The following is a 24,563-nucleotide window of genomic DNA, read 5'->3' as shown; positions in this document are numbered from 1 at the left end:
AGACGAGGGCTGAAATCTGAAGAACTTAGACTAATGACTTTGCTCAGACCTAGAGGAAAAGTAGTAAGCTTTCAGAACCTGCAGCTTCCTAAAAAGTTTCTTTTTTCTTTTACACATCGTTAGTCACTTGAACACGGCACGGCGTGTATCAATTCAGCGCACGACCTCAAAGCGTCGTTTGCATGCGCGTGCGCGCCATTATTCGCGCTCACACAACGAGAGTGAGCGGCCATTTCCGTTGCCATAGTGCGAAAACAAATTAACCTTTCGTGTGCATTTTTACAATACCTACAATCTACATGTCTCATATTGTAGTTTTATAATGCACTAGCTTATGCTCGCGACTTCGTCCGCGTGGACTACACATATTTCAAACCCCTATTTCACCCCCTTAGGCGTTGGATTTTCAAAATCCTTTGAAAGCTACGTGCTTGCCAAATTTCAGCCCGATCCGTCCAGTAGTTTGACCTGTGCGTTGATAGATCATTCAGTCAGTCAGTCAGTCAGTCAGGACTCAGGACTTTGAATTTTACATCATCACTACTAGCTGATAAACGTTTACAAGGTTTAGCGTAAACTTTTGTGTATGGGATATATTATATCGTACTCACATATACCATATGAAAGTGTCAAAAAGATTTGTCAAAGAATCCTTTCGCAAAAAGTATTATATCAAAATTGGTTAATTCGTTTTCGAGATAAATCACGAAAAATGAGTCGTGAACTGTGCTAGTGTACCTAATGATTATAGTCTGTGGCTCTGTACATAATAATGTCCAACTAAACCTAAACGATTAGCAAAGTTGCATAGGTAGATACTACTTAGTGCCACAGCTTAGTGCTCATTCTTTTGCACAAGGTCATACATGCACGTCTCTCATTGTTGCACGTTTGGAATTCTAGTCACACAAATGTATATTATCTTAACTCTTAAACTTGGCTTTATCATGCAAACGCCTTTGTTTATTTCGAGGTAGGTACCTACCTGCTTTATATTATTATGTAAGTAGTTTGCAGCAATGATAATAATTGTTTAAAATCGAAAGCAGGTTGAAAAAACATAATATTATTAAGTATATCAGTCTAATAGGGACTTTTTATCAAAAGTCAAAACGCTCGCGTAGGAGGTATGAAAGCTTGTATGAAATATGTATGTACATGTAGATCTGACGTCATAAACAATCGACTTATTAGTTAAATTGATCATAATAATTCTGTCAACAAAAAAACACTCCCGTACCTATATTATTTTTTCTCTCCATGGGAGAAAAAATCGGTGTCGGTATAGTGGTCAAAATTTGATACAGAGTAATTTGGTGTTTATTTCTGTAGCATTTAATTGGTACTTGTAAGATACGAGGCTCTAGTGCAAGTCCTTTAAAAGCAAACTAACCGGACATTTGCCTAAATCTCACTTGCGTTAAAAGCGTTTTTTTAACTTAAAAAGACACTAGGGCCTCTGGAAAATTAGTTTGGATGTTTCGAGTTTATATCGGTTTATTCTATCGTTATTTTATGTTTCACTGTACCTAAGCGTTGTTCGTATGTCTTATACCTTTAATTACAGGAAACCTCAGAAACTTGAAAAGCGCGTTTTTATTCGAGTTAGCGCGAAAAGTTATGGTTCCGGAAAAATACGTAACATAGCTTTTAGGATGCAACGCACATCGTTAGACCACCGGTAATGGAATAAAAAATGCGTATGATTAATAGAAATTCTCTGCCCACTAACAAACTGATCATTCTTATAGATTATATCAATAAACTTTTTATAGGGGCGTAATCAGCACTAACGAGCGGTAGATTAGACCGCGCACATTTAAGTGTAGTAGGGCTGCCATTGTTCTATTTTTTACACAGGACAATGAGTGTGTTAGAGACTGAATTTGGTACAACACCTGGATAATTTACGCGCAATTTATTAATCTAGGGCACGGAATTAAGTAAATTTTTACTGAACATCCTAGTATTATATTTTTAACAGTTTTCAGTGGGCGCCTTTTTGAATAAGTAACAACAACAATAGGCTAAATTATTTCATAAAATGTCTGAAAAAGAATTAATTAATTACCTCTTGAATTTTCGTATTTAAGGATTTATCATTGATTTAAATCACGCCTGATGTGAAAGAGGTAATTTTATGAATTTGTTTCTACTAAAACTGAAACATTGTTTTGGAAGTCTTAATATATTATTTGATTACGGTTTACTGGAGGGAAAAGTATTAATTAATCAACATGTTTAAATGTAGATAACGGGTGCATACCACGATTAATGTTTGTTGTGAGTGTATTTTGCCGGGCAGCTCGTGAAGTTCCAGCGAAAAGAACACGAAAGAGGGTAGTTCGCTACTGCCAATGACAGCTCGAACTTCATTTCTCGCAGCACCGCAGTCGTGACCACGACCCGTGCAATTGGGTTGAAATATCGACAAATAAAAACTTATTTACATTAAAATATGTCGTTAAACCACGAAATAAGCTTAAAATCATTAATCAACATGTTCGAAATACTTACCTAATATTTTTAAAAAACCTGAGAACATGATTCCTGAGAAACATAGACGAGTGGTATTTCTAACTATATAGGCGATATTGCCTCACGAGGGTTCACACGGGTTCAAGCCACGGTACTGGCCTTGGCCTCTGTACCCGTACACAATAGTCATTACGAAATCTTCGGGACAGCATAATCTTTTAGGTAACTTTATTTTGCAAGGCTTTTCTTGTGTAGAAGAAAAAGTGGGTCATTCCTTGTTTTGTAAATATTTTTATGAGAGTATTCAAAGTTTGAGTTTTCGAGATTTTTCCTACACCCAAATATTATAATTAACTTATGGTAATCCTACTTAAAACTATGGTCAATGACGTACTCTACTCGTATTGTTGAAGAATCATCCTAATTTGGAAATGACAATTTTATTATTCAACTGGTTTGATTAATCAGATCAATTTGTCAATGAGATCAAGACATTTTTCGAAACCGCCACGTATTCTAACACTTGGCTTCACTTCAGTTTCGATATGTTTCGATATTGTATGTATCGATACAATATAGACAAAATGATATAAGTATGTGTTTTCGCACCGCAAAATAGTCATCTTCTAAACATATAAAAGGAAAAGGTGACTGATTGACTGACTGACTGATCTATCAACGCACAGCTCAAACTAGTGGATGGATCGGGCTGAAATTTGGGATGCAGATAGCTATTATGACGAAGCCATCCGCTAAGAAAGGATTTTTGAAAATTCAACCCCTAAGGGGGTGAAATAGGGGTTTGAAATTTATGTAGTCCACGCGGACAAAGTCGTGAGCATAATCTAGTAGAGGCTAAAATGGTCGCTTTGATGCAATCCATAGTCCACGCGGACAAAGTCGCGAGCATAATCTAGTAGAGGCTAAAATGGTTGCTTTGATGCAATCCATAGTCCACGCGGACAAAGTCGCGAGCATAATCTAGTAGAGGCTAAAATGGTCGCTTTGATGCAATCTATAGTCCACGCGGACAAAGTCGCGAGCATAATCTAGTAGAGGCTAAAATGGTCGCTTTTATACAATCCATAGTCCACGCGGACAAAGTCGCGAGCATAATCTAGTAGAGGCTAAAATGGTCGCTTTCATGCAATCCGATGTCGATGCAGTGATCTTGCCAACTTGGCAATACACTGCTTTCTCAGATTTCACTGTAAGTATTTTGATTTATCACAAATTCACAACCGTGTTATAAATGAGGTGTATGTTGGTTCGTTCTTCCTTCAATTACGCTACAACGGAGCAATGTTGCATTTTTGTATAGATATAATTTTGTATAATTATGGCTAAAGGCGTGGAGAGTGACATAGGCTACTTTTACCCTGAAAATCAAAGAGTTCGCACGGTATTTTTAAAAACCAATTCCAATCCACGTGCATGAATTCTCGGGCATTAGCTACTGTGGGTAATGTATATTTTAGTCCTTTCATCCTTATCAATATAACTTTGGTACTAAATCTTCCACAAAAGTAACTGTTCAAAAGGAATTTAACAATATTGCCAAGAATATGTATAATGTGTATAAATCTCTGAGTGGAGTAAATGGTCTCTGTTGCGATGATATCACTAGTTCCCTATGTTATTGCTTCTTATTGAGCATCTTTATTGGAAGAATTGGCTTGTTTATGTGTATACTGCAAACTAACAATCAGTTGCACTATTACCTACTATCTCGTAAACAAATAGATATACCTATATAAAACCATTACAAAATTGCAGCTCGAAAAACTAACTGATTTTTTTTTCGAGGTTTAAAGTCGTCCATTTGCGAGGTAGAAAGATCGCCGTGAGCAGAGGCCCATTGAAAAAGGACCTCCTCCGGATGGGTTCGAAACTAGTTGGGTGTACTCCGACAAACACGACATTTTTTAACGATACCTCAATCCAAACCTGATGTTTTGTGATGATATTTTTCAAACAAAAGTTGTCTGAAACACGAAATATACCTTCACTCGAATTAAACACATGTAAATACAGATAATTTATACTTTTTCGCCTTAACCCGCAAGTCTCTGACGGTAATCTAGATCTAGAACATACTCGTATATTATGTAGGTAGAGAATTAGCAAAGTAAGCTTTATATTATAAAACACAAAAAAATGATTCTACTTAAGTCTGTTATAGACTTCGAAACATTCCAATCAATGTGCTCCAATCCAGTTTCATTACAAAGGCAATAATGCGAAGATATTTTTATAACAATAAAAATGTAAATGCAATTTTTTTCGCGTAGTTGCACACGCCGGGTATCCGCTAACCGCTAATGTTATTATGTTATAGATATATAAAATAATAATAAATAAATACAGACATTTTATACCTACTCAATACATCTTTTGCTCACGGTCGTGCCGTAAAGTAACCACTAGAGGATATTTTATAGCGTGCACGTATTTTTAAAGTTATTTGTATTTGTGTCGGTCCTGTTTAAAGATTTTACGATGCAGTGTATATATCCAAGACATACACGGCATAAAATTCGTATTTCGTTTATTTGATAACTATCATAATAATATGTTTCAATCAAAACCACCTTAGTAAATTATCTAGTTTAACTTTGCGGAATTCTATAACATAATAACATTAGCGGTTAGCGGATACCCGGCGTGTGCAACTACGCGAAAAAAATTGCATTTACATTTTTATTGTTATAAAAATATCTTCGCATTATTGCCTTTGTAATGAAACTGGATTGGAGCACATTGATTGGAATGTTTCGAAGTCTATAACAGACTTAAGTAGAATCATTTTTTTGTGTTTTATAATATAAAGCTTACTTTGCTAATTCTCTACCTACATAATATACGAGTATGTTCTAGATCTAGATTACCGTCAGAGACTTGCGGGTTAAGGCGAATAAGTATAAATTTTAAAGGTTAGATTTAATTGGCATATCAATAATAATCAATTGTTGGAATATTTTTTAATTAAACAGCCACCTAGGCTGAACGATTGTTATCTATGATGTGATAATAAACTGGAACCGGTGCGACGACGCTTTAACGAGGTCGCTACGCCTGGGAATTGTGAAAGTAAGTTTTTATCATTAAGTAGGTATCTATCTAGTAATACATCCATCATACTCGTACGTATACATATATGTATTAGTCATCGCATTAAGTTATTAAGTACCAGATTGTGGCTAATTCCGTTGTAAACTAAACTAAAATGACACGTCTAAATCTAGTTATATGTAACGAACAACCCAACCAACAAGCCATTGCGTTCACGCGGCAAGCGCAGTAAAACAATGGAAACGCTGTCGAGGCATTCTCGGTAGCGCGACCACCAAAGCCGCCGCCGAACAATGGCAAAAAGGTGGAAAATAACCGACAGTCCCCAACTCGACTCTGTTAGCATAAGTCTATTTTCTAGTTTGATTATTAAAGTATAGTTTTAAATCTTTCGCCTTTTTAAAAACAAAAACTCGAAGCTCCCAAACTTCACTGGCGCAGCCCGGGTCGGATTTCGTAGAAAGCTAGCGCTACCGGGTCCCAAAATCGTCCTTGTGCGCGGCCCCGAAATCCGTCGAACCAAACAAATAAGTTGAAGTTTGAAGGCGTTTTCCTGAAAGAAGATCTACCTTTGGCGAGAGCATGAAGACACACAGCTCAAGGTGAGTAGAACTTTTCACTATCCTGTGTGTCCCATCCCTTACTGGTAGCAATCTCTTTTATAGGTAAAAATAATAAAAGGAAAGATCATACATTATATTAGAAGAATTACGATTTTTTTTGTTGTTGTTTGAAAGATTATACGCTAGGTATATTAAGAAGAATTAAGTTTTTATTTTGAAGGAAAATTAATATCGAAATAAAATAAAAAGTAGAAGTAATATTATTATATAAGCGTTAAGTATAGTATAAGTATACGTGTTGTAATACTGATTGTTATTTTGTTTTGTGAACTTTATCGAGATGGAAAAAATCACGATTGTTCCGCGTGAGATAGCCGAGTTAATCCCAAAATTCGACGGGGAGCCTACTTTACTAAATTTATTTTTAAGAAAATCCGAATATGTAGTTCTCAACTATAGAAATTCCAACACTGCCGCTCAGGATTTATACTTATTTCACGTAGTCACGAGTAGGTTAACTGGTAAAGCAGCGTCCCTGGTTAGCGAAAGGGAAGATATAACCTCCTGGCAAGAGCTTAGTGAAATTTTGATCCAGCACTTCGGCGATCCTCGTTCGGAAGAATGCGTTGCCATAGAACTAGAGTCGTTAAAAATTAAAACTGGTGAATCGTACATAGATTTCTGCAAGAGAATTCAAAACATGCGCAGTATACTGATATCTAAAGTAAACAGAATAAACGATGCATCCCTTAAGGATTCTAAGACCATAATTTATAACAACTTATCTCTGAATGTATTCTTATATAACTTACCGGAAGATTTGATTCGAATTGTGCGCCTTAAAAATCCGCAAACTTTAGAGACCGCTTTGGCTTATGTAACTGAAGAAGTTAACTTTCAGTTCCAATATGATGCGAAAAATAAGAATAAACAGAACTTCAAATCTCATCAAAATCAGTCTATCCCAATGCCTAACAATAATAATAATAAATTTATTATGCCGCAAACGGCTTATAAAACGGCACTGAACCCGTTTCAGAATCGATTTAATATGACAAACCCATTTAATCGAGGCCTAAATCCTCAAAATCAAATGAGGCCTAACAATAATTTCAAATTTGGAATCCCTGCGCAATACAATCATTTTAAAGGTATCCCTAATCAACAGCAAAATTTCAAATTTGGTGTACCTAACCAAGGTTACCCGAATCAACAGCATAATTTTAAATTTGGTGTACCTAATCAAGGTTACTCGAATCAACAGCACAATTTTAGATTTGGTATACCTCATCAAGGTCAAATGAGAAACCCACAGCAAAATAATATTCCGACAATGATCCCGACTGACGTTTCTATGCGTACAGCTGTTCCCCCACAGATACGACATAACATGACCAAAATTCCTAAAAATACGTTCTATAATAATGACCTCGAAATATGCGAAAATAGTTATGACGATAACTACGACTTTGACTATGACGAACCGAGTCAGATTTTACAAGACCCCTATTATTTAGAAAACTTCGACCCCGAGTCTGAAACTTCTTGTGAAATCCAAGAACTGAATCAGGACGAAAATTTTTGCACAACAGCCTCGAAAGACCCAGATCCGAAATAATACGCCTTAACTGCGATAGTATATTAAAACTACCACATATAGAACTTCCTGAAATTCAGGCTAAGTTTATGATCGACACCGGAAGCACGCGATCTTTTATAAGTCCTGCAAAGGCAAATCAGTACTTTTCTAGGTTTAAATATACAGAACCTTTTGAAGTAATAAGTACTCATGCACGCAGTAAACATAGCGAAGTGATACAGATACCCCTTATGAAAACCTTCAAGAGTTTTTCAACCCATAAATTTTATGTGTACGACGTAGACAAACGTTACGACGGCCTAATAGGATCAGACTTATTAAAACAACTTGATGCTACGGTTGACATGAAAAACCAGATTTTACACACACGTGATACTGACATACCGATCGTATATAGCCCCCCGTTTGAGTTGACCTTACAACCACGAACTGAAACTCGTGTAAAAATACCAACCACCCTAGATAACGGCGAAGCTATAGTAGATTTTGTAGATTTTGGAGAAGGCACACGTATGCCTAGTGCTTTAGTCAGATGTGTAAACTCATTCGCGACAACAGTAATTCAAAATTCATCCAATAAAATTGTTACCTTAACTTTTCACCGACCACTACGCGTAACGAAATTTGAAAATAATACGTGTAAAGTTAACACAATCCGCGAAAATTATGAAATTGATGCCCTACTAAAAGAAAATTTATCCAAACTTCGTCTAGATCACATGAACTCAGAAGAACGTGATTTAATTTACAACCTTTGTAACGAATACCGCGATATCTTTTACTGTGAAGACATACCACTATCTTTTACAGGTGAAGTAAAACATCGCATACGTACTAAGAACGAAGACCCTATCTATATAAGACCTTATCGACATCCTCCTTCTCAAAATATCGAAATACAACACCAGGTAGATAAATTACTACGAGACAATGTAATTCGCGAATCCCATTCTCCTTGGAGTGCCCCAGTTCACTTAGTACCCAAGAAGATGGATGCTACAGGCCAACCCAAGTACAGAATGGTCATAGATTATAGGCGGTTGAACGAAATCACCACAGACGACAAATACCCGCTGCCAAATATCACAGACCTCTTCGATAAGCTAGGCAAATCCGTTTACTTTAGTACAATCGATCTTGCTAGTGGTTTTCATCAGATCGAGGTAAATGAAGAAGATAGGCACAAAACAGCGTTTACCACCCAATCTGGCCATTATGAGTTTACCCGTATGCCTTTTGGACTGAAAACGGCACCAGCTACCTTCCAAAGGGCAATGGACAATATATTACGTGGTTTACAGGGAATACATTGTCTAGTTTACCTGGACGATATAATAATTTATTCAACCAGTCTTCAAGAGCACATTGTAAAACTAAGAAAGGTATTTGATCGGTTAAGAGAGACTAACTTAAAAGCTACATTGGATAAATGCGAATTCCTAAAAAAGGAAGTCCTTTATCTAGGTCATACAATCACGAAAGATGGCCTTAAGCCAAATGATGACAAAATAAAAGCAGTCTTGAATATACCAATTCCCAAAACACCTACGGAAATTAAAAGTTTCCTAGGACTTATTGGATATTATCGTAAATTTATTAAAGATTTTTCAAAGGTAACTTATCCTTTAACATCTTGTCTCAAGAAAGGTAGAAAAATAGTGCTCACTGAAGAATATATTGCAGCTTTTAATAAATGTAAAGAACTCTTAGTTAATGCTCCATTATTACAATTTCCCGATTTCACGAAGCCTTTCGTACTAACGACAGACGCCTCCAATTATGCACTTGGTGCTGTCCTTTCACAAGGAACCATTGGTAGCGATTTACCGATTGCCTATGCTAGTCGTACCCTCAATGATGCAGAAACTAGGTACAGTACAATTGAAAAAGAACTACTAGCCATTGTATGGGCTGTAAAAGTTTTCCGACCTTACCTCTATGGTCGAAAATTCTGTATCTATACAGATCATAGACCCTTAGCGTGGTTGAACTCCATAAAAGAGCCTAATAGCAAGCTTACACGTTGGAAATTGAGACTATCAGAATTCGACTACGATATAGTATATAAAAATGGGTCACAAAATAGTAACGCAGATGCACTCTCACGTATCAAATTGAACGTTTTAGAAGACGATAGTTCCCTTCAAGTAAACATCGATACGATATCCCTAAGCAGTACTGACGAACGAGACGAACACGACAGTATAATATGCATTCCAGACTCTGAGGATTCAAATATGACATACCCTATTCGTCCTCCATCCGAGAGTACGATAAGTTGTAGTTCGCGAACTGAGACTGCTCTTTCTGCCCTAGACATGGACGGTGAAGTCATTCCCATACTTGACGAAGCTATTGACACAAAACCATACCAATTCCTAATATTTACTTGGAATAGAGGTCATACTATAGTTCAAGATTTCTCTCGAGATAAGCAAAAGGTTTTTGAAGCACACATGCCCGAAGGAAATACAGAATTAATTAAAGACTTCCTAAAACAGTATATAAACCCAAAAATTAGACACTTTATCTATTTCGAAAACGATACTCTTCGTAAAGATTTCAAAAAATGTGTGATGGAATTGTTTAAAAAGGATACCGTTAAAATATACGAATGCACTAAAAGAGTAGCCTATGTTTTAGATGAAAACGAACAGAGATATATCGTTACTAAGTATCACCAAGGTCCGTCTTGTCATAGGGGAATCAAAGAAACCCTTATGAAAATAAAACGCACTTATTATTGGAATAATATGGATCAAACCGTCTCATCCGTAATAAATGCCTGCGAGGTATGTAAAAAAATGAAATACGATCGTAAGCCTCTAAAACCCCAACTCCAGCTTACTCAAACTCAAACCAAACCCTTCGAAGAAGCTTTTATGGATATATTCTCCATAGAAGGAAAATACTTCTTGACCATTATTGATGCTTTTAGTAAAATAGGGCAAGCCTTTGAAATTAGCAACAGATCCACCCCCGAAGTGGTACGTGCTCTAATTAAGTATTTTTCGTTTTATGGCATACCTTCCAAATTGAATTGCGACCCTGCCACTGAGTTTAATAATATATTACTCAAAGAAACTTTAAGCTTCTATAAAATTGAGCTCCACATAGGTACACCACATAATCCTAACTCAATGGGATTAATAGAACGATTCCACTCAACTATTTTAGAAATATATCGTTTGGCAAAATACGAAAACAAATTAACAGATGCTTCTTCAATCATGACGTACGCGATAATGTCATACAATCAAACAATACATTCAACTACAGGTCTTACACCGTTTGAAGTAGTTTTTGGTCACACAGATTCATCTAATCCTTTTAACGTAGATTTCAATCAACAGTATACGCAAAAATTAGTCAGAGACCATGTTAAACGAACAGCTTTTCTTTACAGACATTTAACAGATAAAATGATAAAACAAAAAGAAAAGATTAGGGACAAACGCGGTGGTGAAACTTCATTCGACGTGAATGATGGTGATGAAATATTCGTAAAGGGTGTCAATACCCGACGTAGCAAGGATAAACCTCGTTATCAGAAGGCAAAAGTAACTGGGGATATCTCCAGGAACACTGTCCCTGTAACAATACATAATCGCGACACTAAAATACCCATTAAAGATGTTAAACGTCCTCCACAGGTCCGTTCTCCTCGTGCTCATTCAAGCCGTCATGACCCAGGCTAGTATACAGAAAATGGAGAATAACCCAGGTATTCTACCTATAAAGGAAGGCCAGGCATATATTGCTTATGACAGTTGGTCTTATATTAAGATTTTAGATTTAAGTTCACTACAAGAAGATTTAAGTTATAATATAAGAATGTATCAGCACTTAAAAATAAATTTATTTAGATATTTCGATAATAAGACGTACTATAGTGACATAACTAATGTTAAGACGCAAACAGACCATTTTCTTAATATCACTCTTGAAAAATGTAGTCAGCTCTTCCCAATAAATAGGGTTAGACGCGGCATATTAAATCCCTTAGGTTCAGTCATTAAAATTATTACCGGAAATCTAGACAATAACGATGCTTTAAGGTATGACGAGCTAATTACGACCTTACAAACGCGACAGGAAAGGCTATCGAGAAAAATGACTATAATTTCTGAAATGGCAGAATCTTTTGTAAACATTACTGGATTTTCGAAAAATAATTTAATTCGGTTAGACAAAGAGGTTTCTGACATTATAACATGGATAAGTAACACAAAACAGGTAATAAGCAGTACTAGGTTAATCAGTACTTTTCACTTATTTTTACATAACTTTCAAACGATCTATATCAAAATAGACGAAATCGAAACGGCTATAGCTTTTAGTAAGTTAAGAACTTTACATCAGTCAGTAATTGATACAGATGAACTATATAATTTGTTAATTGATATTGAGAAAACTGACCACCTTGTATACCCTGTTAATTTAGAGAATCTAATGCAAATAGAACAATCCATTGAACTAAAAGCTTACTCGAAGAAAAATCAGATAATCTTTATTTTGGATATTCCTCTTGTTAAAAATGATTTGTATAATTACTTTCAAATGCTACCACTTCCTGTTACAAATCCATTTAACCAAACATCCCTTATAATACCTAAATATCCTTACCTATTAGTGAAAGGTTCGAAAACCATACCTCTCGCCAAGCCCTGCAAAGAAATGGATAAATCCGTATTTCTATGCCACGAAATAGAGACGGAATCATTATCGAAAGACAACTGCCTAGAAGCACTTATGCTGTTATCTCAAAACACCAGCGCTTGTAAACCAGTTCTAGTAGAGACATCTGGAACGAAGATCGAATCCATCCTGTATAACCAATGGATTATATATAGCAAACTTGAAACACTCCTCCTGAAAATATGTAATACTGAAGAAACTCGTGAACGCATAAAAGGAACCTATATACTTACCATAGACGACACTTGCAGCTTTAAAATAAAGGGGTTAACACTGAGAAGACACCAAACACTTGGTGGAACTATAAACTACTCAAGGATACCAACCATTCACTTCCCTGAAATACTTACGTCGAGCCCGCTACCTGAAAGGAAGCTTATAAACCTAGATGGCGTTAACCTTCAGCATCTCCAGCAGTTAACATACAGTTTGAAAGAAAGTGACAGTGGAAAAGTGTTTGATCAAAGTGAAAGTGCTATAAACGTGAAAAGTGTTAGCGTCGGAACACTGGTTTTATATGTAATATTAGTATTAAGCGTTTGTATCCTGTTAGTGTATAAGTTCATCCCTTTAAAGCTTTTCCGTCAAACTCAGCAGACCGAAATTCATCCCTCTGCTGACTTTGAACTTAGGGAGGGAAGAGTTATATGTAACGAACAACCCAACCAACAAGCCATTGCGTTCACGCGGCAAGCGCAGTAAAACAATGGAAACGCTGTCGAGGCATTCTCGGTAGCGCGACCACCAAAGCCGCCGCCGAACAATGGCAAAAAGGTGGAAAATAACCGACAGTCCCCAACTCGACTCTGTTAGCATAAGTCTATTTTCTAGTTTGATTATTAAAGTATAGTTTTAAATCTTTCGCCTTTTTAAAAACAAAAACTCGAAGCTCCCAAACTTCACTATCTATTGATATCCCTTTCATAATGTTACTTGTAGAAAAGGATAGCACTAGATTTAGACCTGTTAATTTAGTTTACTTTAGATATTTCTGTACAAGAGAATCGGCTCCATTATCAGTACAAAATAAGTTTTCATCATAGACCTATAATACAATTTTCAATTGATTTTTATGTAAATGTTTCGTCAGTACAAAAAAAGAAACATACCTAGTTAACCATAGAGCGAAATGTAACATAATTATTATAAAAAAGTGAAAACTTAAATAATTGGGTTAAAATAATTCCATTCTCATTTTTTTCCACACTTCTATGGGCTAACTTGAATACAGAAGTTATAGCAAAGTTCCTAGTAATAAGTCATTGAATAAATGGGTCTCGTAAAAATACTAGACAGTAATTTTAATTTTTTATTACACTACGAGAATAAGTTAATTTTTTTTACGACCGAGATAAATTATTCATAATTTACGCAATTCTACGCTTGGGTTTGCGAAATTGTCGTAAAGATGTTGAAAATAAAATGAAAATAATTATAATTTCCTGTTCTTGTGACTTTCAATAAAAGTCTTATTTTTAGTGCACTTTAAAATATTAGCGTTTCAGTGCATCCCACGCTGCATTGCGACCGTTTCGAAAATTAAATTAGAATTCTTTGATCGCTGCATTGGTGTTAAATGGCTTGTAGGAACGTATGCCGGTGTTTGCTTATCATTGTATGATCAAAGTGACTGCATGACATTCACAGGAATTCTTTGTTTTTAGTTTGATCAACTGTATTCCAGTGGTGCAACGTGCAAGTCACAAGTTTTGATAAGTAGCCAACATTGCTGTATCCAAAGGTTTTTTGTTCTTGATCTTTCTTTCTCTAATGGTATTAAACAAATTTGCAATCTGCGTTCGTCTATGTGATTCGTGTCGGTATATTATATTCTAAACTGCTTGTGGGTTTGAATGTTTTTGCAATGTTTTAAACGATGGTGATCATTTATAACTTGAAATCCACTAGGAAGTTTTATGATATTTATGTTCTAAGTACCTAAGTACTTATAGCACTTTCACTTGAATATAATAGTTAAGTATGAGTACGATTTTATATGTATTTATAGACAGTAGGTAACACTATCAGTTCATAATAATAATAATCACTAACGATAAAATAACTAAAGAAATAAAACCACAGCAAAATCTTTGCATCCGGTGGCCATTGACTAATATATCGTGCCTATATTTTTTTGTTGAGTTAACTGAAGTTTTTTGGCGACCTCAGAGCCAAAATACACACGTGTACTCAATCAAAAATCGGTTAAATGGAAGTCGTGAAAAGGGAGCAGAAAGACAGACACACTTTCGCACTTATAATATTAGTATGGATTAGTATGGAAGTATGGATTTAGATTTAGATAGAACTTGAGTAAACCATCGTGATTAGCGTCTAAAATGCGTACAGTGAAGTGAAACCGGCGGTCGTTGCATAGCTTTCTATGTTATAATAATAATAATAATAAATAAATTCTTTATTAAGGCAACAGAGACCCATATTTTGTTAGTATAGACAATGCTTAAAAACTATGTTAGTATAATCATTTTATTTTTACAACTATAATATTTAAATACAGTCACAATAAGGGCGCAAACAACAAGATTTTGGTATCACTTTCAAGCCCTCGTCCGGTCAACACTCTGCGTATTAACCGGACGAGAACTTGAACAAATCGCTGGAGAATTGGCGAATCCAGCTTTCCCGCCATCATATTTAGTATACTGTTGGAGCTCGAACGCAGCCTTGCCAGGATGGATGACGTCCTTTTCCTTATTATGGCATAGAAATCATATTGCCTACCGATGAAATGCCAGGCCAGGAGTAAAAAGGTCATCATCCAAAAAGCGATCAAATCGCCGATGCTAAAAGTACCTATCGTGTGTGCGTTAGCCTGCAGATAAAGGAACGATTTAGGGATGATTCATGCCAACACGTGGCGGATGAGGCACGGATTCTAAATATCATGAAGATTTTATATGAAGCAGTTCATGCTTCACCGTGCCGTGTCCGTGTCGTCCGCGTGTTGGCATGAATCATCCCTAAGATAATATCAGCAGTGTTTTATTTCGCAAAGAGCTTGGCCGCTGCGTCATGAAATAAATCTTAACGAGGAATTAATGAGGGACGCCGAGCAACACGATGCTTTTAGTGGGGACGCGAATATTTTGAGACAAGTTGGTCTTAATTGGTTTACGGAAACTGGTTTATTTTTTTGATTAGGTAGGAATCTCTAAAGTCATTGTGGCTATTGTGTTTTTTTAATTTAGGATATTTTTTATCTGTGACAAATTTTAGCTTAATCCATACTTAATATTATAAATGCGAAAGTGTGTCTCTCTATCTGTCTGTTTTTCTGTCTGTCTGTCTGTCTACTAGCTTTTCACGGCCTAACAGAACCTGATTTTGATGCAATTTGGTACAGAAATAGCTTACATCCCGGGGAAGGACATAGGCTACTTTTTATCCCGGGAAATCAAAGAGTTTCCACGGGATTCTCAAAGGCCCATCCGTTTAACCGATTTGGGTACAGAGGTAGCTTGCATCCCGGAAGTTGATATAGGCAACAATTATCCCGGAAAATAAAAAAATTCCCACGGGAATTTAAAAAATCTAAATCCACGTGAACGAAGTCGCGGGCATCAGCTAGTTCTCAATAATTTTAAAAATTTCAAAAGTATTAGTTCATCACAAAATCTATTAATATTAATTATAAATTGAGGTTAATTCGTTACGTAAGGTACAGAGTACAGTATTTCTTTCTCTATGGAGATGACTGATGAGTCTAATATCTAAAGGCGGAAACAAACTATCGGACGTGACTATCGGTGTGCAGCGCACAGCAGGAGCTTAGGTGGCGTCAGTCGTTCACGCCTCTAATAAGCATGCGTCGCTCTCAATGACCTTTGGCTGTCGACCATTTGCACTCGAATATGCACCATTTGCACCAGAATTTCGGATCATTGGTGAAAATATAACAGCAAGTATTTCATTTTTATCGCGCGTCTACTAGAGGGCGCCAGAGTATCGATTGCACCCGAGCGCTACACGGGCTAGAGACGACCCTGGGTCGGTCCATCACATGAGCGACCTTCCTTGCCCTCTGGTGCCCTCCACCTTGCCCTGCACGACAAGGCGTTCAATGTAGTCACCAGTCACTCTCTCACGTCAATCATCAAAATATATAAAAGGAAAAGGTGACTGACTGACTGACTGATCTATCAACGCACAGCTCAAACTACTGGACGGACCAGGCTGAAATTTGGCATGCAGATAGCTATTATGACGTAGACAACCGCTAAGAAAAGATTTTTGAAAATTCAACCCCTAACGGGGTAAAATAGGGTTTTGAAATTTGTGTAGCTCACGCGGACGAAGTCGCGAGCATAAGCTAGTAATTAATATTACGATTTGATAAAAATGGATTAGGTATTATTATTTGAACAAAATATGAATTATACGTATTTATAAACATAATCAACATTTTCGACTGATCTGTCTAGGTATGCGATTTAAGTTTTTAAAATACCCGTGGAAACTCGTTAATTTTCCAGGATAAAAAGTAGCCTATGTCACTCTCCAGGTCTTTAACTATACCTACCCATGCAAAAATCACATCAATCCATGGCTCCGTTGCGACGTGATTGAAGGACAAACCAACACAACCAACAAAAGGATAGTGAATTAGACTTTATACTTTGACTTAAGATATTTTATAACTTTATTACCTGATGTTATCTACCAAAGCCACCATGATCCAAACAAACGTTCCTCCCAGTGTTGGGAATAATACGTAGATAAACTTTCAGCTTTTATAAAATAACGAAGGTCTGGCACGCGCTGGCTCTTAGTCCATTACACTGAAAGGGCCTTGACTCTAGACCTTCTGAAAGTTACAGTAAACTAGAGCCTAGGCAAAGACTCAGTAGTCAGTGGTGGTATAGAAATACTTAGACGTCTGAAATAAACGAGGGGTTACTTATAGAGAACGCGCGCGTACGCGTTGCTATGCAAAACGCGCTTAGAAGTTAGAAGCCGTGATTCAGCAATAAGACTTTAAAATCCTATTGCATTTATTTTCAGTAAAAATTATAAGCACTGCGTTATCTCGGCACATCACGCTACTTAGGTCATTGCCCTCATTATCAGGTTTGGCACGATAGCGATACGGAAAAAACCTTTAACGAAGATAAACGACCAGCCAAATTAACAGGAGCCCCTATTGGCAAACACGGGCTTGGCAAATGAGGTCTTTAGTGTCATAATTCCAGAGATTTGTTTTTGGGTAGGAATGCGATAATAAAAGATATGACCTTGGCTGCGCAGTGTCATTCAGGTCGTGAGAGGTTAGCAAATATTTGAGTTGCCTACCAAATTGTGTTTGTTTGAGACTGACGTAGGTATTATGATAATCATTTTATGATAGGTACGCTTGTTATATACTTATAACATTTATAACATATCTAAGATGATATAATTCTATCTAGCAGTTACTGCCTACAGTTTAGGTGCATCATTAATATTCTATACTAATATTATAAATGCGAAAGTGTGTCTGTCTGTCTGTTTGTGTGCTAGCTTTTCACGGCCCAACAGTTTAACCGGTTTTGATGAAATTCGGTACAGAGTTAGCTTACATCCCGGGGACGGACATAGGCTACATTTTATCCCGGAAAATCAAAGAGTTCCCACGGGGTTCTTAAAAGCCCATCCGCCTAACTTGATTTGTATGAAATTTGGTACAGAGGTAAGCTTAGGTCCCGGAAATTGGCATAGGCAACTTTTTATCTCGAAAAAGCAAAGGGTTCCCTCGGGATTATTAAAACCTAAATCCACGCGGGCAAAGTCGCGGGATCAGCTAGTCATTTATAAAGCTGTAAGACAAAACGTATTGTTGGTAAAAATGGTATAGAAAAACTCGTTGACAGGTACTTTTTGTTGTTGTAAGTTTTTGGCGCCCACGTGCTTTTTTTAATAAAGCTATATTTTATTAAAAAGATTTCGGTTTAAATGTAAGGTATGGTGTACACGACTAAAAGGTACGAGTAGCCAGTGGCGTGCACAGGGTTTGAAGCCAGGGTAGGCATTAGTTAGGTAGGAACCTGTTTACTGGCAGGTCATAATGTAGAATTTGCATTAAGCTCTTACAACTGGGGTAAGCAGTGCATTTATGCCTCTATGACCTGCACGCCACTGCGAGTAGCTATTCTTCTTTTACCTTAAACTATAAGCGTAAACTTTATGTTGGTAAGTGATTTTTAGGGTTCCGTACCTCAAAAGGGAAAAAGGAACCCTTAGAGGATCACTTCATTGTCTGTCTCTCAAGAAACCTAGAGGTTAGAGGAGGAGGGAGGAACTTACAGGTGTAATCGCGGCCTAAGACTACCCAAATAATTACGAAGCCTTATATTTATTATCTTAATGTGAGAGATAAGACACAATTTATAAAAATTGAAAGATATATAATACATATACCTACTGTTATCGAAATTAGCTATTTAAAACAATGCGATAAGGAAAATGTAAGAGACAACAGACAAGCTAAGATAGCAAATATTGGATAAGTTACCGCTTCAAAATAGATAGACCATAGTAGGTATGCGGAAATAGGGGGGGGAACGCCGCGCTAACCCGGTGCGGTAGCCCGCACCGGGTTAGCGCGGGTGACGTGCGGGTGTGCGGGGTGTCATTCCAGCATTCCAAACCAGTGGTAAATTAAACTGGTTGACGATTCAAAAGCAGTTGTAAAAGTTTACTTGAATAAAAATATTATATTCTATCCATTCTATTCTGTCGCCCTGCCTCATACCCCGATTGCCATCTCAACCTGTCGCGGACTAAATGTATAAAAATAGTTTCGGAAAACATCATTTTGTGCATAAAATACTGAATAGCGTGACATCAGACAATAAATTTGAACTAAGTAGATGTTAGAACCAGCACGAATAAAAATATGGCACACTTCCATTATAACAAGAAAATACAGTGACCTATGCACGGAATATCACTTCGCTAGTATTATAAATGCGAAAGTGTGTTTGTATGTTAGTTTGTGCTTCAATCGCGTCGCAACGAAGCAACGGATCGACGAGATTTTTTTGTAACCTGGGAGAGTGCCATAGACTACATGCCGGAAAATCAAAAAGCTCGCACGGTATTTTTAACAACCTATCCAAGCGGATAAAGGCGGGGCATTAGCTAGTAATTAATAAGTATCTAATTCTTTCTCTTCTGAATCTCTGATAAAGGTTTTTATTTAAATGACAATAAAAGCAAAATAGGTTGCAGAAGTCTGGGTTTTTTTACTTTTTGTTAACTTTGGATCTGATTTTACCTTTAATCATGGAGGTATGAAATTAACCACCTGATATGCAACTGGCCCTGGATTAACCTTCAGTGATAGATTAGGTTAACACTCGATGTAGGAAGTCAAATGACCTTCTTGATTCTTTAAAACATCATCAGATAGCCATTTTGGGTTAATGGCATGTGTTGTTAAAAATAATTTGAAGGTTATCATGAATCTCACTTGGTCAAGGCTACAAGTACGTAAGTAAAAATATTTTTATAGGCACGAGACATGCTTTAATTTTGAATACTAAATGGACATTTGGGATGAAACCTTGCTAGCAAAAAGAAACACACGTGGTGATGAAACGAACATTAAGTATTAGCTGGTACATATTTTTCTTGTATTTGAAAAGTGCCGTGACAAATTTTCCCATAGTTAAAATCATAAAATAATTAAATAAATACAAGTTTAGTTAGCTCACAGAACAATACTTACAAGGAAAAAAACCGGCCAAGTGCGAGTCAGGCTCGCCCACCGAGGGTTCCGTACTACAGTCGTATTTTTTCGACATTTTGCGCGATAATTCAAAAACTATGATGCATAAAAATAAATAAAAATCTGTTTTAGAATGTACAAGTGAAGACCTTTCATATGATACCCCACTTGATATAGTTATCTTACTTCGAAAATTGAAAATACTAATTACTAGTTTATGACCACAATTTAATTTTTTTTGTGTAATGTAACCACAAATTCACGGTTTTCATATTTTTCCCCTAATTCCAGCTATAAGACCTACGTACCTGCCAAATTTCATGATTCTAGGTCAACGGGAAGTACCCTGTAGGTTTCTTGACAGACCGACGGAAAGACAGACAGACAACAAAGTGATCCTATAAGGGTTCCGTTTTTCCTTTTGAGGTACGGAACCCTAAAAATACACAGAAGATGTTATTAACTACCAAATAGGTAGTTATACATGATTATAGATTTTCTTTCTCCTGGATTAGCAGAGCCTGTTTAACCTTGTAAAATGGCTTGTATAACAACCATTGTATAACCGTAATAAGTGGAGACCGCCCACAAGTTCTGCCGTTGACGGCTGGAAGCTTTTAGGAAACGCTCTCTGTAAACAGTATGTGGGCTAAAGTGGAAAATAGAGCACCCCACTGTTTAAGTAACGCGGAAAAAAATTGTTATGGGTTTATTTTTTCCGTTTTCAATTAGTTTTTGGTTCTGTAGCTCTTTTTGTGGAATACTTTTGTTTCAGCGAATATATCGTACATAGCAAGGATGTTTTCTGATTAAAGCAGACATCTGCTCGACAGCAGATCGACCTTCAGACAAAAAATCAGCAAAGTGCGAGCCAGACTCGCGCACCGAGTAGATATATGAAAGGAAAAGGAGACTGACTGACTGACTGATCTATCAACGCAAAACTGAAACTACTGGACGGATTGGGCTGAAATTTGGCATGCAGATAGCTATTATGACGTAGGCATCCGCTACGAAGGGATTTTTGAAAATTCAACCCCGAAGGGAGTAAAATATTGGGTTGAAATTTATGTAGTCCACGCGGACGAAGTAGCGAGCATAAGCTAGTATTAGTATCATCATCATCATCATCATTATCAACCGATAGACGTCCACTGCTGGACATAAGGTCTCCTGAAGGGACTTCCACACGCCACGTTCTTGCGTCGCCTGAATCCAGCGGCTCCCTGCGACTCGTCTGATGTCGTCCATCCACCTAGTGGGGGGTCTTCCAACACTGCGTCTTCCGGTGCGAGGTCGCCATTCCAGCATCTTGAGACCCCAACGTCTATCGGTTATACGAACTATGTGCCCGCCCATTGCCACTTCAGCTTCGCAACCCGTTGAGCTATGTCGGTTACTCTAATTCTCCTGCGGATCTCATCATTTCTGATTTGAGTATTAGTATAGATAGAGAGAAAATCTCACTTATATTATATGTATTCTAAAAATCTGTGATAAAAATCAGTAAAAACATTACCTATCACTTTTTTGTTTAGTTTTTATGTTGTGTAACATATAGCACATGTAGGTAGATTATTAATTGTCAGTTCGCGTGTTCATTCATTCTAATGGATTTTAAAGCTGGTTCAATGAACTCTACTTCAATAAGGTAAGTGGTTATACCTACGTACTAATGAATTATTTTATAAAACATACCTATTTTGTTATTATTACGTTAATAACTTTTTACTTAATCGTCATCATGATCAACTCATCACCGGCTCACTACTGAGTACGGGTTTCCTCGCAGAATGAGAAGGTTATAGATTATAGTTTGCAATGCTGGTGTTGTGCGGATTGGCAGACTTTACACACCTTTGGGAACATCATGGAGAAGTCTCAATCATGCAGGTTTACTAACGATGTTTTCCATTTTGGTAGGTATGTCGAATTTTTTGGTAGTAAAATAGTTACTTTTCTGGTAGGCGTGTTTACGCTTTATTACTTAAACACTTAAGCCATTTATTAAATCACCTACCTAGCTACCTAATTTTGGCACAGTATTAAATAAAGGCATTCTAATCTGGAATTTGGTATCACAAGGTTTATGTGATAAATTAAAACAAATGACTGGATTTTCTTCAAGTTTTCGTCAAAAGATAATCTCCCTCGAAAAAGGTTGAACCAAGAACATTATGCTTTCAACTAAGGTGCTCAACGCCATACCTAATTAGAGTTCCGTAGCCGAATGGTGCCAACGAGGCCCTTTTACAAAGTCTTTGGTGTCCGTCCGTCCGTCTGACTGGCGCTGAGCTGTATTTCGTGAACCGTAATTAGGTAGAGAGTTGAATGCGTATTTCTATTGCCGCTATAACAATATAATAAAAATTTCAAAATGGCCGCCACGAAAAAAAGTTATTTCTTTTACGATGGCACGGAACCCTTTGCGTACGAATCCGATTCGCACTTTTTTTGTCATGTCAATCTTGTGTTTAAGTAGGTATATACAAATAAAAGATTAGGTATAATTATTTTCTTCGTTCGTGGTCGATTTCTCCGAAGTCATCAAAGATATTCTTTTGCGAGGAATGAAAAGGCTATTATTTTCCCCCGCATTAATAGGCTTTCTTACGTTTTTTTATTTGCTTTTGTATTATAAATGGTTTCATGGTAAAATTTCAAAGAAAACGCGAAAAACACTCATGTTTTATGATTTACTTATTGACGAAATTACGTCGTCAAAGCATAATTTATTTTACTTGAGTTTGGTGTTTTATACAAATATAATAAAATACAGGATTATGGTCGACCCATCGCCGGCCCACTACTGAACACTGAAATGGCATTAGGCCAACGGATTGACAGATATCACATACCCTTGAGAACGTTATGGAGAACTCTCAGGTATGTGGGTTTGCTCACGAGTTACGATGTTTTCTTTCGCCGTTAGAGGATAAATTAAATATCAATTGTTTAATAAAAAGTTAGAGGTGCATGAGGAGAAGAATGATGTAGGCTTTTTTTATACCGGAAAAACAAAAGTGTTCATGCGAAATTTTTGAAACCCAAATTACTTACATAAATATGAAGTCGCGGGCATCATCTAGTATGAGTACTGAGTAGTTAAAATAGATTTATAATTCTAATAGATTATTTGGTACCTCATGTCACATTTTTTTAAATGTAAGTTCCTTACCTATTTTTCCATTGGGGCTATACGGTCCGTAGCTGCCCGAAGACAACGGCGAGGAGTACCCGTTCGGCTGCGGCTGCGCGGCGGCCGGCGACGGCGAGCCCCCGCCGGCCATCCAGTCGCGCACATGCCCGTTGGGGTGCCCGTTATGACTGACCCCCGGCTCGGCCTTTACCTGGCCCGGGATGCCCCGGTACGCCACCTCGTGTTTCAGGTCCATGCCGCTGCTACCGCATGCTGTCGCGCCGCCCCCGCCGTTCGCGCTCCACACTTCTGCGGACAAAAGGCATCAAGCTCAACCACCAGGTACGTATATGTGGTAAATTATCTTAAATTTAATAGCCTACGGTCCGATTTAGAACACAAAACTGATCTACAAAGATGGCTAACAACACGATAAATAGGTACAAAACATAGGGAGACGATAAAGACCATCATATCGGAGGACAGCCGACGATATTATAAAAACAATCCTAGGAACGAATGGTCTCACTACAAAAAGTTAAACAAATGAAGATTGTACTAAGTATGCGGAGCGGAGCGTTCAATCGTGGCATCGAGCTTCCGAAAAGCAACCAAATCGACGATCGCTGATGCTAACAGCACGGTGTATGCTATGGCCCTAAATAAAAAGCAAAAACGGGCCAGTGAAATAAATCAGCATACCTTATTATAAGTAGTTATGTATATCATGATATTGTGAAATAATGGTACTGATTCTGAGCACAACCTAATTTTAGAGTACTCGCATCCTCTTCTTACTAATGTAAAATGAAAAGGACAGACGCAGTTTAACAGTTTTAAATTAAATTTTTAGATGGTAAAACCCGTGGTTTTAGCCCACAGTCGCGAGCCTACTGTTTAAATTAGTAGCGTGCACTAAAATTTAGAGTCTTTAAATGTAAAGTTCATGTTCTGTCCCTTTTTAGCATTGTTAAAAAAAAAGGATGCCGATACTCTAAATTTTGTTTAGAGAAAAACAACGGCATCGGTGCCAATATCAACGTCAATTAAAAGCTAATCTAAGCTAAGGTTGATTGGTGGATAGCATGAGCCGAAGGACGCTGGGTTCATATACACGACACGTCCTTAGTTAGTTAAAGTGTACATTGAAAACGTGATAATCCAATTATAAGCTCTAATAAACTAGCACACTAACACCTCAAGTCTGACATAACCTTTTACGACTTATCCGTGGTGCAAACAGAGAGAGAGGACCAGTGAAGTGACATGCCCATTTTCAGCTGATCA

General features: G+C 37.2%; 1 protein-coding gene across 3 annotated transcripts in view; it reads right to left on the bottom strand.

Annotated features, from left to right (window-relative positions):
• Nucleotides 1-24,563, bottom strand: part of EcR (Ecdysone receptor) — a 315,697-nt gene that overhangs the window by 141,960 nt on the left and 149,174 nt on the right. For all 3 annotated transcript variants that reach the window (XM_034984765.2, XM_069509638.1, XM_034984764.2), the window contains one exon: nt 23,316-23,585. In XM_034984765.2, coding sequence (XP_034840656.1) covers nt 23,316-23,532 — 217 coding nt within the window. In that variant the 5' untranslated portion in view covers nt 23,533-23,585. The remainder of the gene's footprint in view (nt 1-23,315; nt 23,586-24,563) is intronic.

Source organism: Maniola hyperantus, chromosome 3, assembly GCF_902806685.2.
Source record: "Maniola hyperantus chromosome 3, iAphHyp1.2, whole genome shotgun sequence".
NCBI lineage: Eukaryota > Metazoa > Arthropoda > Insecta > Lepidoptera > Nymphalidae > Maniola > Maniola hyperantus.
The sequence above is the reverse complement of the archived record's forward strand: the minus strand, read 5'-3'. Positions and strand labels throughout refer to the sequence as shown.